General features: G+C 51.6%; 5 protein-coding genes across 5 annotated transcripts; 3 read left to right on the top strand and 2 right to left on the bottom strand.

The window, feature by feature from the left end:
* Positions 1-275: 275 nt before the first annotated feature.
* PpBr36_06287 (uncharacterized protein) lies at positions 276-1,750 on the top strand (the record flags this gene model as incomplete). Its single annotated transcript, XM_029893433.1, has 3 exons — positions 276-429; positions 654-805; positions 941-1,750. 3 exons carry the CDS (start codon positions 276-278, stop codon positions 1,748-1,750), a joined length of 1,116 nt encoding a protein of 371 aa, XP_029746056.1.
* Positions 1,751-1,985: 235 nt separating this feature from the next.
* Positions 1,986-3,104, bottom strand: PpBr36_06286 (uncharacterized protein; the record flags this gene model as incomplete). The annotated part of the gene is made up of 3 exons (XM_029893432.1): positions 1,986-2,695; positions 2,793-2,910; positions 2,997-3,104. The coding sequence occupies 3 exons, from the start codon at positions 3,102-3,104 to the stop codon at positions 1,986-1,988; spliced, it is 936 nt and encodes a 311-aa protein (XP_029745923.1).
* Positions 3,105-4,502: 1,398 nt separating this feature from the next.
* Positions 4,503-6,494, top strand: PpBr36_06285 (uncharacterized protein; the record flags this gene model as incomplete). The annotated part of the gene is made up of 1 exon (XM_029893431.1): positions 4,503-6,494. The coding sequence occupies one exon, from the start codon at positions 4,503-4,505 to the stop codon at positions 6,492-6,494; it is 1,992 nt and encodes a 663-aa protein (XP_029745925.1).
* Positions 6,495-7,496: 1,002 nt separating this feature from the next.
* PpBr36_06284 (uncharacterized protein) lies at positions 7,497-12,777 on the bottom strand (the record flags this gene model as incomplete). The annotated part of the gene is made up of 8 exons (XM_029893430.1): positions 12,712-12,777; positions 12,434-12,639; positions 12,293-12,354; positions 10,057-10,142; positions 9,899-9,979; positions 8,795-9,838; positions 8,105-8,731; positions 7,497-8,021 (listed from the first exon to the last, which is right to left on the bottom strand). Exons 1-8 carry the CDS (start codon positions 12,748-12,750, stop codon positions 7,497-7,499), a joined length of 2,670 nt encoding a protein of 889 aa, XP_029745924.1. The 5' UTR covers positions 12,751-12,777.
* A 410-nt stretch (positions 12,778-13,187) lies between these two features.
* On the top strand, positions 13,188-14,399 carry PpBr36_06283 (uncharacterized protein; the record flags this gene model as incomplete). The annotated part of the gene is made up of 1 exon (XM_029893429.1): positions 13,188-14,399. The coding sequence occupies one exon, from the start codon at positions 13,188-13,190 to the stop codon at positions 14,397-14,399; it is 1,212 nt and encodes a 403-aa protein (XP_029745927.1).
* Between the last annotated feature and the right edge of the window lie 485 nt (positions 14,400-14,884).

The raw sequence follows: 14,884 nt of genomic DNA, 5'->3' as shown, positions 1-14,884 counted from the left end.
ACACGAACAGACACTCACACGCATACCAGAAGCTAGTCTTAGTCCAAGGCCTAGACCCCAGGCGGTTTTTTATGTCTCGTTTCGTTTCGACCTTCTCCAACCCCAATCCCAACCGACCAAACAAGCAAACAAGCAAACAGGTTGCCGTTCGTAAGCTTTGAGTTGGCCTGCCGGCTCTGTTTGCCACAACCCGAGATTTTCATTCTAGTTCTTTTTGCTATTTCTTTTTCCTCGGCGGCCATTTTCCTCTTTGGTGTTTTCCTCCCTGGACTACGATGTCCCGCCCACATGTTCTCAGGATTCCCCGATCGGACGAGGACGAAGGGTCGTTTGTTTTGATTCACGTGCAACCATCATCATCCAAGAAGGCACGTCCCCTGGACGTCAGAATCGTAGCGACTGAGGGTACTTCCCCCTATGTTGTCACCTGTAAGTCGATTTGACAGCCAGCTTACCTTGAATTGCAATTTTAAATTTCATCTCAAAGTCAATTTGCAATCAAACTTCCCCCACGAATATCTGGGAAACCGGGCTCTCTCGGCACAACCCACCATTGTCACTATATTTCATGCGTTTCGTAAAACTCTACTTCTTGTTTTCTACCACCCACACAAACTAAAATCGGGGACCAACTCGACTCAATGACGAAACAGTAAAGCACAGTAGTATCCAGACTCTCAGGCCCAAGGACAGCCCCTGCACGTCTGAAGAATGGGAGCAAATACTAGAGTTCCTTCTCCTCGGCCAAGAGGTGGTCCCAGATATTCACCTTACGGCCGCCGTGGGGTCCGGCCTGCAGATAACTGTTCGCAAAAAGTTCCAGCGTATTACGGCAAGTCGCCCCGATGCACAATTTCGGCATTTTTACTGTTCATGTCATCGAACCGAGCTTGTTTGTTTACAATCCCTCCCGCACTGACTTACCGCTAACAACGACTAGCAACGCCTCGGGCTCATCAACTTGCAAGAGGATGAGAGCGAGGCAGTTGAGCTGTTTGACTGGTGTGGGCTTGCCCTCGAGTTCACTAATAACGCCAGGACGGAGCTTGCTTCAGCCAAGGCCAAAGCAGAAGAGTGCGAACAAGCTGTCAGTGAGTTGACCAAGCAGCTGGAGGAACTAGTGCAAGCCAAGGCGGAGCACGAGGCTGCACTCTTGAATAAATTCCGACTTTTGCTCAACGAGAAGAAAGCAAAGATCCGAGAGCAGCACGATGTCATCAAGAGCGGGGGCCTGAATTCGACCACTCTTGCCACCTCCAGTCAACTTGATTGTAAGGACGATGGAGGGAAGGTTGAAGAAAATGATGATCGCGACGCTACATCGCTAGCCAAGTCGGCCCGGCGACCCCCGGTCGCACGCAAATCCAAGCGCAAGGCGCCGGCAGCCGACCTAAGCAGTGATTCGGATGACGAAGTCGATGCGATGGATGTCGACCTACCTAAGCAGGGGGGCGGAGACCACGGCAACTCTTCCGGCGATGAAAAGCAAACTAGCGATGAGGACGACCAGGCTACCGCGAGTGAACCAGACGACATCAGCCCAACGGCCAACGACCAGGCAAAATCACCCGGTCGAGGAATGGCTGCCACGGCTAGTGTTACTGCTGCTCCTGCCCCTAGTTCTCCTACCACACGTCAGGCATCCGCGGGAAAGCCAATTGCAACACGTGCTCGTAAACCACCACCATCAAAGGCTTCAGCAGCCTACAAGGATGATGGCAGTGAGACAGAATCGGATGATGAACTATAAAAATTGCATTATTCATAGGGAAATACCAGTTCATCCCAAAACTGGGGTTGACCGAGTAGCCCGCGGCGGCATTGATAATATTGTCGTTGTCGGGGTTACGAACATGCTTCGCTCTTCCTGGCGTCAAACTTTTTTTCGACTGTGAGACCCCACACAGTTTGACACCTTTTCCGACGCCATTTCTGCAACAAAAAAGAAATTGATTATCCTTGATGTGTGTCCCTTTAAGTTGGTGTCAACGCCGATCGTCCGCCGCAAACTTGTTGTTCCAAAAGCCACGATGGTGTTTCTGGTTGCCCAGCTCCGAAATTTCCTGTACCTCCTTGGGCGTCAATTTGAAGCTCGGGATCCTCTTCTGCAACGCCTCCAGACGGTCTTCTTTTGCACTGGTCGTGATGGCCACGACTCCTTGGTCAATACACCATCGTAGCGCAATCTCCCCCGGCGTGACGCCATATTTTTTGGCCAGCTCGTCATACTTGCCATCAACAGGTCCCCCTTTGGCATTGGTAATGGCCGTCAGGGGCCCGTACGCCGACGTGGCGATGTTTTGCTTCCGATGGTAGTCGAGCAGATCGCCGTGCTGGAGATACGGGTGGTACTCAATCTGGTTGATGGCGGGTGGGACCTTGGCCGTCTTGAGGATGGTCTCCAGATGTTCCTCGAGGAAGTTGGAGACGCCGATGGATTTGGCCTTGCCGGCTTCCTTGAGGGCTTCCATCTCGGCCCACTTGGCCTGCAACTCCTCGGGCGACTTGGCCCAGAAGGGGCTGTGGATCAGGAACAGGTCGACATAGTCAAGCTGCAGGCGTTTGAGCGACGCATCCAGACTCTGTTGAGCGGTGACGCCAGGCCTGCAGGATGTCTTGGTCGTGATAAAGAGGCTCTCGCGGGGCAGGCCGGACTCTTTTACCGCCAGGCCAAGCTCCTCCTCGTTGCCGTAGGCTTTGTTGAAACTTGCGTTTAGCAGCCATGGACACATTTTTGTGCGCAGGTAGGAACTTTAAAAACAATCATGTAGCAGAGGCACGAGCAACTATACCTTCGGCGCCATCCAAGTGGTTGTAGCCCTTTTTGAGAGCGATCTTGGTGATTTCAACCAGTTTTGGGTCGACATCACCACCCCTTCGGCATTGGGCTGTTCCCAAGCCGTATGCGAGCTTGAACCAGTTGGAGAGTGAAAATTCAGTACAAATGTTTTCGACCCCTCACAAAGTAAAACCGACAATTCTATGATCTTCCTTACCATGGGAATCTGGTTGCCATCGTTCAGCTTCAGATACGGAAGATAGTTGAGCTGTTTGGGAGCCTCACCCGAGGCGTCTGGCTGGTGGGATGAAGCCGCCGAGTTCATGTCTGTTTTAGCTCAGAGGCTAGGTGGGAAATAATAGAATGAATATACAGGTTGACGAGTGCCGTTATGTTGTGGATTTCTCTTCTGTGGACGATGTCAGATCGAAAATGGAGCCAAGGCAGGTAGGTAGGTGTATCTGATCTGGGGCCCTTTCAACAGGACATACGTTTCAAATGCAATGCAAGGCAATCACGCAACATGCACATGCAATGTGTGGATGTGGGGTTGTATATTATCTAAGTCGAGTGGTTGCGCTTTGTATCTTCGTTTGCTTCTGCGTCTGATTTCTGGGGCGAAATGAGTCGCAGCTTTTAGCATTATGACGACAGCATGCAGCCACTATGCAGATGTACCACGAGTGTTGTTCCGCCATCTTCCTTCTCTCTATGTATTCCACCATTTTTTTCTTCTTTTATATTTATCAACGCAAAGGATGACATGATAAGTGGGACTTGAAAATGCCACATTACTATTGCATCGCCAAAGGAATATCGGAATGAAACGGTTCAATGATTACTGTATACCAACCGGCTGCCCGAAGGGTTTTAACTTTTCTAAAGATGAACAATTGCAGGTTATAACCGGTGGCAGATTGACTTCTGGCTCTGAGAACCATCCCAGGCCTTATCAGTTGGTACCTGCATGCGTAGCAAGCTGGGTAGGTAGGTACCTACGTGGGCATCAACTAAGACACAAGGTTAATATTCTTTTGCAGGTAGGTCTTCTGCGCTGTCACAGTCAAGTCAGTCAAAATGATAATCACTGCTAGACTACAGTCGTCGCCACATGCTGCTGGGAAACTCATAATCTAGACAGGTATTCATCATCTCTTTTACCAAAATCGACACCCAAGAAGTTGCTAGGGCTGAGGTGTGGAATGAGCTGCAATCCACTGTCTTTCAGCGCCCACCACACCAAACCAAGCCCCACCGCAGCTTCCCCAGGTTCTAAGTGACGTGCTGAATGCATCAATGAAATTTGTGTCTTCCGCAGCTCCCGGCAATGTCACATACTTTGATTGGCAGAATTCCATCCAACCGAGGCCGTCTTGCCACTCGGAAATTGATTTATAATTATCACTACGAACGCACTGCTGAGTCGATTAAGAATTATATTAGTCTAGCTCTAGATCTGGTAAACTTTACAACGGGGTGCCTGGTTTCTTGCATTTTTGTTACATGCTTTTTGACGTTTTGGCGAAAGGAAGCCCTGCGAGCATCAACAAAGCAGCTCGACAGGTATAAAGAACAAGGGAGAACACAATCTGCATAGACGCTGATGCAGGCACTTTATCTCCGTTCCCGCTCAGCTGCACGACTTTGCGCATTATCAAGCGTGGCATTTACCCGCGCCACCATTACAGGCACCCTCGGGTCGTCACCCATAAACAAGAAGAAAATGGCACACTCCAGCACCGGCAGTTCAACGCCGGCAGCGGCAAATCAACAAGGGTCTGCCAGCGCCGAAAACGATGGCGTGACACTCGCCGACCTCCCAAAATCCTGGCGCTTCACCTCGGCCCTCCCGGCCGACCCGGAATACCCTACCCCGGCCGACTCACACAAGACGCCGCGCGAGCAGATCGGCCCACGCATGGTCCGCGGAGCCCTCTTCTCCTGGGTTCGGCCGGAGCGGCAAAGGGATCCAGAGCTGCTCGCCGTCTCCCCTGCAGCCCTGCGCACTCTAGGTATCAGCCCCTCCGAGGTCCAGACCGACGACTTCCTGCAGACCGTCGTCGGCAACAAGCTCCACGGCTGGGACGAGGAGAAGCTCGAGGGCGACGGCTACCCCTGGGCGCAGTGCTACGGCGGCTTCCAGTTCGGCCAGTGGGCGAACCAGCTGGGCGACGGCCGCGCCATCAGCCTTTTCGAGGCCACCAACCCCAAGACAGGGGAGAGGTACGAGGTGCAGCTCAAGGGCGCCGGTCTGACGCCCTACTCACGCTTCGCCGACGGCAAGGCCGTGCTGCGCAGCAGCATACGCGAGTTTGTCGCCAGCGAGAGCCTGCACGCCTTGGGCATCCCCACCACGCGCGCCCTGGCCCTGAGTCTGCTGCCTCACCAAAAGGTGCGCCGCGAGACCGTAGAGCCGGGCGCCATCGTCGTCCGCTTTGCGCAGTCGTGGATCAGGCTTGGAACGTTTGATCTGTTACGCGCCAGGGGCGACAGGGGACTGATCCGCAAGTTGGGCACCTATGTGGCCGAGGATGTTTTTGGTGGGTGGGAGAAGCTACCTGGTCGCCTTGTCGATCCAGAGAAACCCAGCTTGGAAGAGTGTTCGCCAGCCCTAGCTTCCATGGTAGAGTCTCCTCCGCAAGATGCACCAAAATCTCCAATACGTCGGGGCGTCCCTCGAGACGAAGTGGAGGGCCCCTCGGCAATGGCCGAGAACCGGTTCGTCCGTCTATACCGCGAAGTTTGCCGTCGTAATGCCATCACAGTCGCCCGCTGGCAGGCTTATGGGTTCATGAACGGCGTGCTGAACACGGACAACACATCAATCATGGGCCTGTCCATGGACTACGGCCCCTTTGCATTTGTCGACGTCTTCGATCCGTCCTACACGCCCAATCACGACGACCACTCGCTGCGGTACAGCTATCGGAACCAACCCACCATCATCTGGTGGAACCTCGTCCGCTTGGGAGAGGCCCTTGGCGAGCTGCTCGGCGTGGGAGCAGACGTTGACGACCCGACCTTTGTAGACAAGGGCGTCAAGGACGAAGCGGCCGCCAAGCCCATCATCAACCGCGCCGAGGCCCTCATCGCGCAGGCCGGCGCCGAATACCGCGCCGTGTTCCTCGCCGAGTACAAGCGCCTCATGTGCGCCAGGCTCGGCCTGCGGACGCACAAGGAGTCGGACTTCGACAAGCTCTTCAGTGAGCTTCTCGACACCATGGAGGCGGCGGAGCTCGACTTTAACTTCTTCTTCCGCCGCCTGAGCTCCCTGCCCCTTTCCGACATCAGCACCGAGGCCGACGCCGAGAAGAACGCATCCCTCTTCTTTTACGAAGAGGGCGTCACCGGCACTTTGGGAGAGGAGAAGGCCAGGAAGCGCGTGGGCGCCTGGCTTTGCGCCTGGCGGGACCGCGTCAGGGAGGACTGGGGCGAACCTCGAGATGCGGAGCGTATGGAGGCCATGAGGCGCGTCAATCCCAACTTTGTTCCTAGGGGATGGATCCTCGACGAGGTCATTCGGAGGGTCGAAAAGGAAGGTGAGCGCGATGTCCTGAGGCGTCTGATGCACCTGGCTCTCAACCCGTTCGAGGAGAGCTGGAGCGGCAAGACGTTCGATGGCAAAGTGTACGAGGGTGACGAGGCAGAGGAGAAGCGGTGGACAGCCAATGTTCCCAAATTCAAGAGAGCAATGCAATGCAGCTGCAGCTCTTGAGATGATTACTGGATCGATCTTCGTAATGTACCGAATCAAATAGTAGCCTTGCGTCGAGAAACCCACCAGGTCAAGCGATGCATAAACAGCTCAGATAGTATTTCTATGGTGTCTCTTTGCCTGATGTATTTCGTCACCCTTCGAATAAAAATCATATGACGAAAGAGACAAAGCGAACCAAACGCCTAACATGGATAAATACCTAGCGATGTAAAAGCCCACGCATTGGTCCCGCATTAACAAAAATTACATGCACACCTGCTTGCTTGAGGCAACGCCTGACCCCTGAATAGAACAAACAAAAAAGAAAAAAAAAAGGTAAAAGAAAAACTTCCAACAATCTTGACATCTTTTTTCTGTTGGTTCCGACCTCCTCTCTGTTGTTTACCTCCATGAATTGCCAGATCACCTCTGTTCGTTGCGCCACTAAACACGACCACTAGATCGAAGCTGGTTCCCCCACAAATTATACTCAGCTGATCCCCAAATGGTAAGAAGAGAAGCCAAGGTTGTGCGCATTAACATTCATTCATTCACCGCCTTGATAAAAGATGAAGAAGATGAGTGCCCGGATGCTCAGTTTGTTGTTCTGTACCACTATTCGCAACTTTGACAACCGCCCATATCGCAAAATCGTAAATATAATGTGTCCAAAGCACTCGATTGGGCAGTAGCCTCCCGAGCGTAGGATTTCGGTTGATTTGTAAATTTAGTTGACTGGGAAGATGATAGTAAAACGCGCAAATCTTGAATGTCGTAGGTGAACTCCTGAATCGGACGATGGATGGAAATTTGGCTCGTGGCATGGTGAATCAAAAAGGTGAGCCAAATCGGCTTCAGCTCGCATACAAGCACTGATACCAGATCTTTTGCCCTGACGAGAGCCGTGATGCAGGCTCTAACGACAAGGAAAGAAGCTGAACCAAGGGCAAGTGCTGCAGACAGTTAGATAGACACGCGGGTGACGTATGATGACTGCACAAGTGCTCAGTCAAGGGTTGGCTAGCGGTAAGCACCGCCGAACCGAGAGCCCGGAGGCATCCGACCCATAGCAGGGCCGACACCTGGACCAGGTCTGGTAGCCACGGCGGGGTTGGTGCAAAGCATACCGACACGAGAACCGAACTTGGAACCACGTAGAGAGACCATATGCTTGCGAATATGAGCCGCCACAATCTCGCGGTGTTGAGGTGTAGAGTGCGTGAGAATATATTGGATCAGGTAGTTTCCGTATTGGTCGCTGGCAATATCAATAAGGGGGATGCGCGGACGGTCGACGCGGCCTTCACAGACCCGATCAAGGTAGCGGCTAAGGAAATCGGAACCGCCAATCTTCAGACATTTCTCAACAACCTTGGAGGCGAACTGATCCATACTGTACTCCGCTGCGTAGCGGATGACGTGGTCGATGGCTCGGCTTCTGTCTGCCGGGGCACCATGCTCGCAGATGTGCTGAATACACCAGTTGCCAAATTGACCATGGGCAACAATATCAATGTTCGCAAGAACCTCCTCAATACAAGGCCGCTGGGAAAGAGAATTTGTAATGTCAGTAGCCTTCCTCAAGGATTCGATCGGTCAAAAGGGTCCGACAAAATGAAAAGGCTTACCTTGTCATCCTCAAGACAGTTCTCAAATATGTTTTGGACAACAAGACTCCCGGTCTCACCCAGGGCAACCTCATGCCACATTCCGTGCAGGGCATCGTTGACGAACTTCATTATCTGGGGGGGCGACTCTGTCCATCTCAGTTCGAAGAGCTTTTGCCAAACATGGCAGGCGTAACGATGGATGACTGTCTCAGGAATGCGGCGCAGAAGCTCGCCCACCATGATGGCCTTGTAATCCTCAGGTACAGAATCAAACGCCTTCTGAACAACGTGGCAACCAAAAGGATCCATAGAAAGATTGAGTGTGTTTCCACGGATGGCCTCTGCAATCTTGATGACCTGCTCGGGTGTTCCGTGCTCAAAGCAGCGTTGAACTAGGAAGTTGCCGAAACGGTTGACCATCAGTGGGTAGGCTTGTGCCACAATGGCTTCAACGATCTCGTATTTCTGCTCCGGAGTGCCGACTTTGAGCTTTTGCTGAAGAAAGATCGAAGCTTGCTGATCGTTGTTGCAGACGATCTTGTCCACAATGTACTTCCAGTTGCAGTTGACATTGCGATCCAGAAGCCGACGATAATTCAGAGGCTCGGTGGTCGGCAGATAAGTTTGGCCCTCGGTCGCGACGGCCTACGACAAAGAGCATGTCAGCAATCAGTCATCGCAGTCTAAATAGTTTCATTTTATACTTACGTCAGACTTCCAGGAAGATGCTGCGTTCGAGGTAAACTCGGTGGCGTGGGGAGACAGCGGAGTGCCAATCGGCTGTTGAAATGGTTGGTGAATGCCGCCTGCGTGGGCCATGAGACCGCCGGACAAAGGGGCCTGCATTCCACCTGGGTAGCTGGCTACAGAGTCAAACTGGCTGTATCCCATCGCGTATCCACCAAATCCGGGCTCAAAGGATTGAGGAGCAGCGAAGCGATTGTCGTAACGATTAGATCGGCGACCAGATGCGGGCCTCATCCCCATATCGCTGCCGGAACCAAAGCGGTCACTACGGTAAGCATCCGCGGGCGGTCCGTACAGCGGGGCACAGGGCTCGGCAAAACCTCGACCAGCACCAGACCATGAGACTTGCTGGGTAGGGTCAGACAAGGACGAGGTCGTTGGTTGCAAATAGCTGCTCTGAGTAGCAATGCTATTCTTTCCAGAAGCCCAGATTCCTCGAGAGCGGCCATAATTTCCAGTCGATAGGGAATCACTAGTCTCCGACGGAGAGTCATCCTGGGCGGGCCACGGAGTCTCCCGTGCGTATTGAGGTTTCGTGGACTTGTAAGAGGAAGATGCCGGAAACCTCGGGCCCCCAAGTTCGCCTGTCATGGCCAATATAGACTTATCAGTCTGGTCCAAGCCATCTTCATTGCCTTCGATGCCTTCGATTCGTCGATTGATAAGCTCGCTGTCTAAGCGAGAGATTTCGCTCTTGGCACGGGCTAGCTCAAGCTTCAGGCGAGTAACCTCATCGTTGGCAGCCGTGTGGCTCTCCGGCGTAGCACTCGCCGGACGAGTGGTCGGGGTGCTGGCGGCATAAATGTCATTGGCCGGAGTGATAGGCAGCGAGCTGCACGAGGATTGATGATCCAGAACTCGGGGGAACACTTGCTCGTCGTCCGAAAATGTTGCGGTCGGCTCGTTATGCTGAGTCTTAACGGCTTGATGTTCCGAAAGCTTCGCAAGCAGTCTGTCCATTGGGTACGACTCGGATGATGAAAGGTCATGTGTGAGTTTCGCCTTCTGCGATTGTAAGTTTCGTGATCTCTACATATATTAGGGCTCTCTCCTAGGGGTGCTTACCTTGGCAGAGCTTTGGTTTGCAAGCTTGGAGGTTGCCAGCGCGCTGACCGATTTCTTCAGGTTGACAGGCATCCTGAAGTCCTACGTCAAGAATAATCAAGTCAGTTTTCTGATGGAGTGCTGAGCACGTTCTGGATCTAAGCTAATAAAGAAGAGACTGGAATTGCCTGGCCGCCAGTACGAGCCGCAATATGGGAAACAATGTTGTCAAACGTAAAATCAAAGAGACAGGAAACAAAGCTTGCTGTAGTAACGGAGAGTTTGAGAGGGCAATACCTGATAAGGCTGGGAATAATCGTCAGATAGCCTGAGATTCTCGTCATGCGATGGACTCTTGGATGCTGAAGAAGAAAGACGAAGACCTGGGGAACCAGAGTTGGGTCTCACACCAGGCGCGGTTGCAGACATGTTGATGTCAGACTCTGCCTCCCAGTACTGGCTTCGATGTGATGCCAGATCAGGCTAACTTCAGGATGATGGCAAATTCTTGGTTGATATGACAGAGATGCCTCAAAGATCAAGACAGTAAGGGACATCAAAGAGTGGAGTCTGATGCTGACGAGAGAACGGCAAGTTGATGGGCCTTGTGGGAGTGGAGGATCTTTGTACAAATAAAAGGCCGCACAAGAATTGACGAAGAACTAGATTAAGGAGCTGGTGAGGATGGACTGACAGAAAAAAGAGTTAGCTGTCTGCAAGGGAAGAAGATGGGTGCAAGTGTGGCAAGAGTTGACAAGGTGGATATGGAACCCGAGGAAGGACCTCTTGACTTGGGTGGTGGGCGACGGAATCTGAACGACAGAATAGTGAATGGGAAAATGAGAATAGGCTCCCAATTTTGGATATCTGCGTGTATCTTACCTATCTCAATCTCACGCACCCAAGGCCAGCTACTTTGCCCAGTTGGTAGGTAATGAGTGTGATACCAGACGAGGAAAAGGATTGTGGGGATTCTCGCCTGGCTTCGGAACCAGTTCGGACCTGATATCTGTGGTGAAGAGTTGCTGAGTTGGTCCTGAGTTATCTTGTTTGGCAGAAAACGTCGGGGTAGCAAAATCCTAATTTCTGGCCGCTTTTCCAACATTTAGTCTGCAAACAGGGCGATGGTCAGTCGGTCAGTCGGTCGGCCGATGCTTTGCCAATGGAAGTTCTTCCCTGCCCTGAGGCGGCAAACGGACGTAGTTTATGGAAAGAAACATACCTCACCACACACAGTTACTGGCGACCCTGGGATACTACTGCTTCTGTTCCAAAAAGGACGTTGCGGATGTTCCGACTGCCGCCAGTGCCACGTGGGAACCTGGTCGTGAATGGGGAGGGGTTTCGACGAAGGCATAGCTGTGATGAAGCATTTATGTACTAGAATCTACCTGGTCGGGTCAGCATCCATCGTAGCATGCGCCTCAAAGCACCATTACGTGACGACCGCAGCAAGACCTTTGGTGAGCACCTGCCTAACTGGGACTGTACGAGCAGTTCTGCGCTACCACAATATTCCCGGACGCCTACACCATCAACGAAAGCATAGCAAATACTAAACTTGGGTCGAAGTCTGGTATCTTTAGAGCTCACGGGATTCCTAGCTTCTAAACTCGGCTCGACTCCTGACAATCAGATTCAACCAAGATGAAGCTTAATCGATTGGCTGTCCCTATGGCACTAAGGATATGCTTCAAATTCAGCCTCCACAGTGTAACAGCAAAATTTTGTGAAAACCGGGGAAATATAGAACCATAGTACATACGTCCGAGGGGGTGGTTTCAGAACAGAGAATATGGGCAAGCCCTCCTTTTGTTGTGCACTTTACCCGGGTAAAAACTGAGGTTCATTTTTTCACCGCTTCGAGAGATGTAAGCTCGATAATGTGTACGTTTATGTGCGTGCGAAAGCGGGCTATATAGCCCATACCTTGCAGTGAGGCATCAGTACGTGATAGTATGCCTGATCATGGGTACTGAGTGGATGGAACGCTATATTCTGACGGCTTTATAGTGCAAACTCAGCTCGTATCAGATTCTCAATAACCATGTCTCTGAAGCATCGACACACTGACACCAGGTTCATATCCCAAAATATCGAATGCCCATGTCCGCGACTGGACTCAGTCAAACAGTATTGCGATTGAGTCGGCAAGAGGCGCGCCCATTGTGTGTTAAACCATATAGTAAACTGGCTTTTACAAAGGCTCGGAAAGTCAACAAATGTCAGTAGCTATTTTAGCATGAAGGAATTCCAAAGAGGTCTGTGAGCTTGTTATACAGTCGGTTCATAACACATGTTGCATCCTGATCTACTTCTTCTTCTTCTTCGGAGCATCTAGATAGGGGTCGCTTTGTTAGATAGACTGCAAGATACGATGCGAGCAAGTAGAGTAGTGACCACCACGAAACATACCTGATGCCGATGCTGAACCCTTCGTCTTCTTCTTCGGGGCACCCTTTCCGCGAGCCTTGAGCCTATATTAGTTGTTAGCGATCTGTAAAAGCCTGGAATTGGCGCAAGCAAAGCACTAGCGCGCGATGCAAAGACACGTACTCCTCAATCTTCAACAGTCGGTCCTCCTCAGCCTCATCCTCTATCATGAACTCCGGACCCAGCTCCTTCCTCAAGTCTCGGAGCGTTACGACACGTCGTGGATAATACGCCGCCAGGGCAGGGCCTCGTAACCTCTGTCGCAGAATCTTGTTGCCCGTCCGAACACCTTCGGGGTTATACGCCGTTGAGAAGACTTCGCATTGCGCCTGGATAGGTGGCCGAGTTAGTAGATTGAAGGGTTGGAGGAGAGGAAGGAAGCAAAAAGATTAATATCTCACCTTCATCAGCTGCAGTAATCGCGCTCGTGGAACACTCATCTTGTTCGCATAGCTTGAGGGCGTGGTGTCTAAAATGGCCGTACAATGAAGAAGCGTCATGCAAAATCTCAAAGACGTGCAGTCGGATTTCTCCATCGCGTTGGATATTCCTGCAGGGGTATAGACCCACATACATGCAGGCATAAGTGGGTCTATCTAGGTGCAATTATCGAAAGTCATCTGTGGGTGAGATAGATGACTGCCTCGAAACACCACAAGGTATTTTCAATTTATCCACCACGCAAAAGTATTGAGTATCGGCTTTTGTTGATCGGCAAAATATTATACCAAAACCTGTGCGACTTTTCTCAGACCTTTGGTCGATGGCAAGATTGAATCGCGTGCAATATTAGCAGTTTACCCCTACATAGGCAGGCTGGAGATCGACTTCTACACTTTGTTTTACACTGCTAAGAAAATATTTGTCTTTGATCGATATGGTCAAACGCAGTCACTGTGAGCCCCACGGTGGCTCCCCCAAAAGGGCCAAGCTTGAAGATGACGAACAAATTAAGGATTTGTTGCAATGCTGGCAGGATTTGAATACTTCTATGGAGACCCTCAGAAACCCTGGGCAAATGCAGAGCTCAACAACCTTGGCTGCTGACACGGCTCTTTGTGATCGGCTGGTTTCTTTGAGCGAACGTCTTCTAAAATCGACCCAGGCGCTGGCATCGCAGAGCCGCGGCGACCATGCCAAGCCAGTCATCTCCTCCGGCGACACCATCGCAGTGTCTTCACATGGTTCATACACGAAGTGGACCTCTGACGACATTCAAAACGGCCTACCTCCCCTTCCTGAGATCAAGGATGCCTCTATAGAAAAGGCAGCCTTCACTCATTCATCAAACATGGTGGGCAGTAGAGGCAGCGGCCCCCAGTCCTACGATCGCCTTGAGTGGCTAGGGGATGCGTATCTGGAGCTCTTCGCGACTTGCTTCATTTATCAGACGTTCCCAGCCTTGTCACATGGTGCCTCCTCACAGTTGCGAGAAGTGCTGATAAGGAACGACTCTCTTGCTCAATGGACACAAGCGTACAGTTTGGAGAAGAGAGCCAGGCTCCCTCCAGAATTCATGGGTTTAAATCCTGGCGGACAAGCTATGATGCAGAAGAAACGGACCAAGATTTATGGTGATCTTTTCGAAGCTTATGTCGGCGCAATTATAGCCTCTGATCCCGTCCATGGAACTGACCGCGCAGCAGCCTGGCTCAAGTCGCTGTGGGCGCGGAAGTTAAAAAGCGAAATCAAAGCGGAAGAAAAGAGACAGCGCTCCCTAGTCACGAGTACAGACAGCCTAGAATCCGATTCCACCAAGGGGCCGACTGACAACTGCACTCTTGCAGCACCAAGCCCAATTCGAACACCAAAGGAGACTTTAGCAGCCATGCTTGTCGTTAAGGGAATCAAACTTAGTTACGTTGATCTTCCTCCTCCGAAAAAGAAGGACAAAAACAACAAGTTGCCTCTGTTCGCCGTGGCTGTCGTTTTGGACGGTTGGGGGGAGTCTGGATTACAGCTGGGTGTGGGAGTGGCGAAGAGCAAGTCAGAGGCAGGCCAGGCCGCGGCGCAGAGGGCTCTAGACAACAAGAAACTGATCACAAAATATTCGGAATTAAAACGGGCGTCACTGTCCTCTAGCGCCTAGAAGGGTCAGCCGAGGAACCCCTACTTATTAGGAAAGTAAAGAGGGGGGGGGGCATTTTGTTTAGCACACATACACAGAGACCTGCAGTGCTATTGAGGGAGACTGTAAGGCATATCGCTATGTGGAGCAAGAAGTCACCGGCGCTATCATCACGCTGATTGTTTTACGAGGAATGGGCACCCAAAATGGGCGCTGGAGGCAAAGTTCATGTTGTGTTTGCGGTAGGCACTTTAGGTCGTGCACAAAAAAAAAAAAAAAAAACTAAATAATATCCTTTCTTCAGCTTGAGTTTGTGTGGCGTGCCCTGGAAAATTCTAAAGGCCTTTTCTTCTTCTTTTTTTTTTTTTTTTCGTTAGTCTTTTAACAAAGCTGCAGAAGACGCGGCTGCGTGAACCTGATATTGGATCGGAGTCTTACAAGTACACATGCACACCCCAACCTAAAAGCGACCTGTGTGGGGGTTGGCTGGGGTGCGGAGTTGGCGA

The sequence above is a fragment of the Pyricularia pennisetigena genome (assembly GCF_004337985.1).
Source record: "Pyricularia pennisetigena strain Br36 chromosome 4 map unlocalized Pyricularia_pennisetigena_Br36_Scf_6, whole genome shotgun sequence".
In the NCBI taxonomy this organism is placed as follows: Eukaryota; Fungi; Ascomycota; class Sordariomycetes; order Magnaporthales; family Pyriculariaceae; genus Pyricularia; species Pyricularia pennisetigena.
This window is presented reverse-complemented; position numbering and strand designations above follow the sequence as displayed.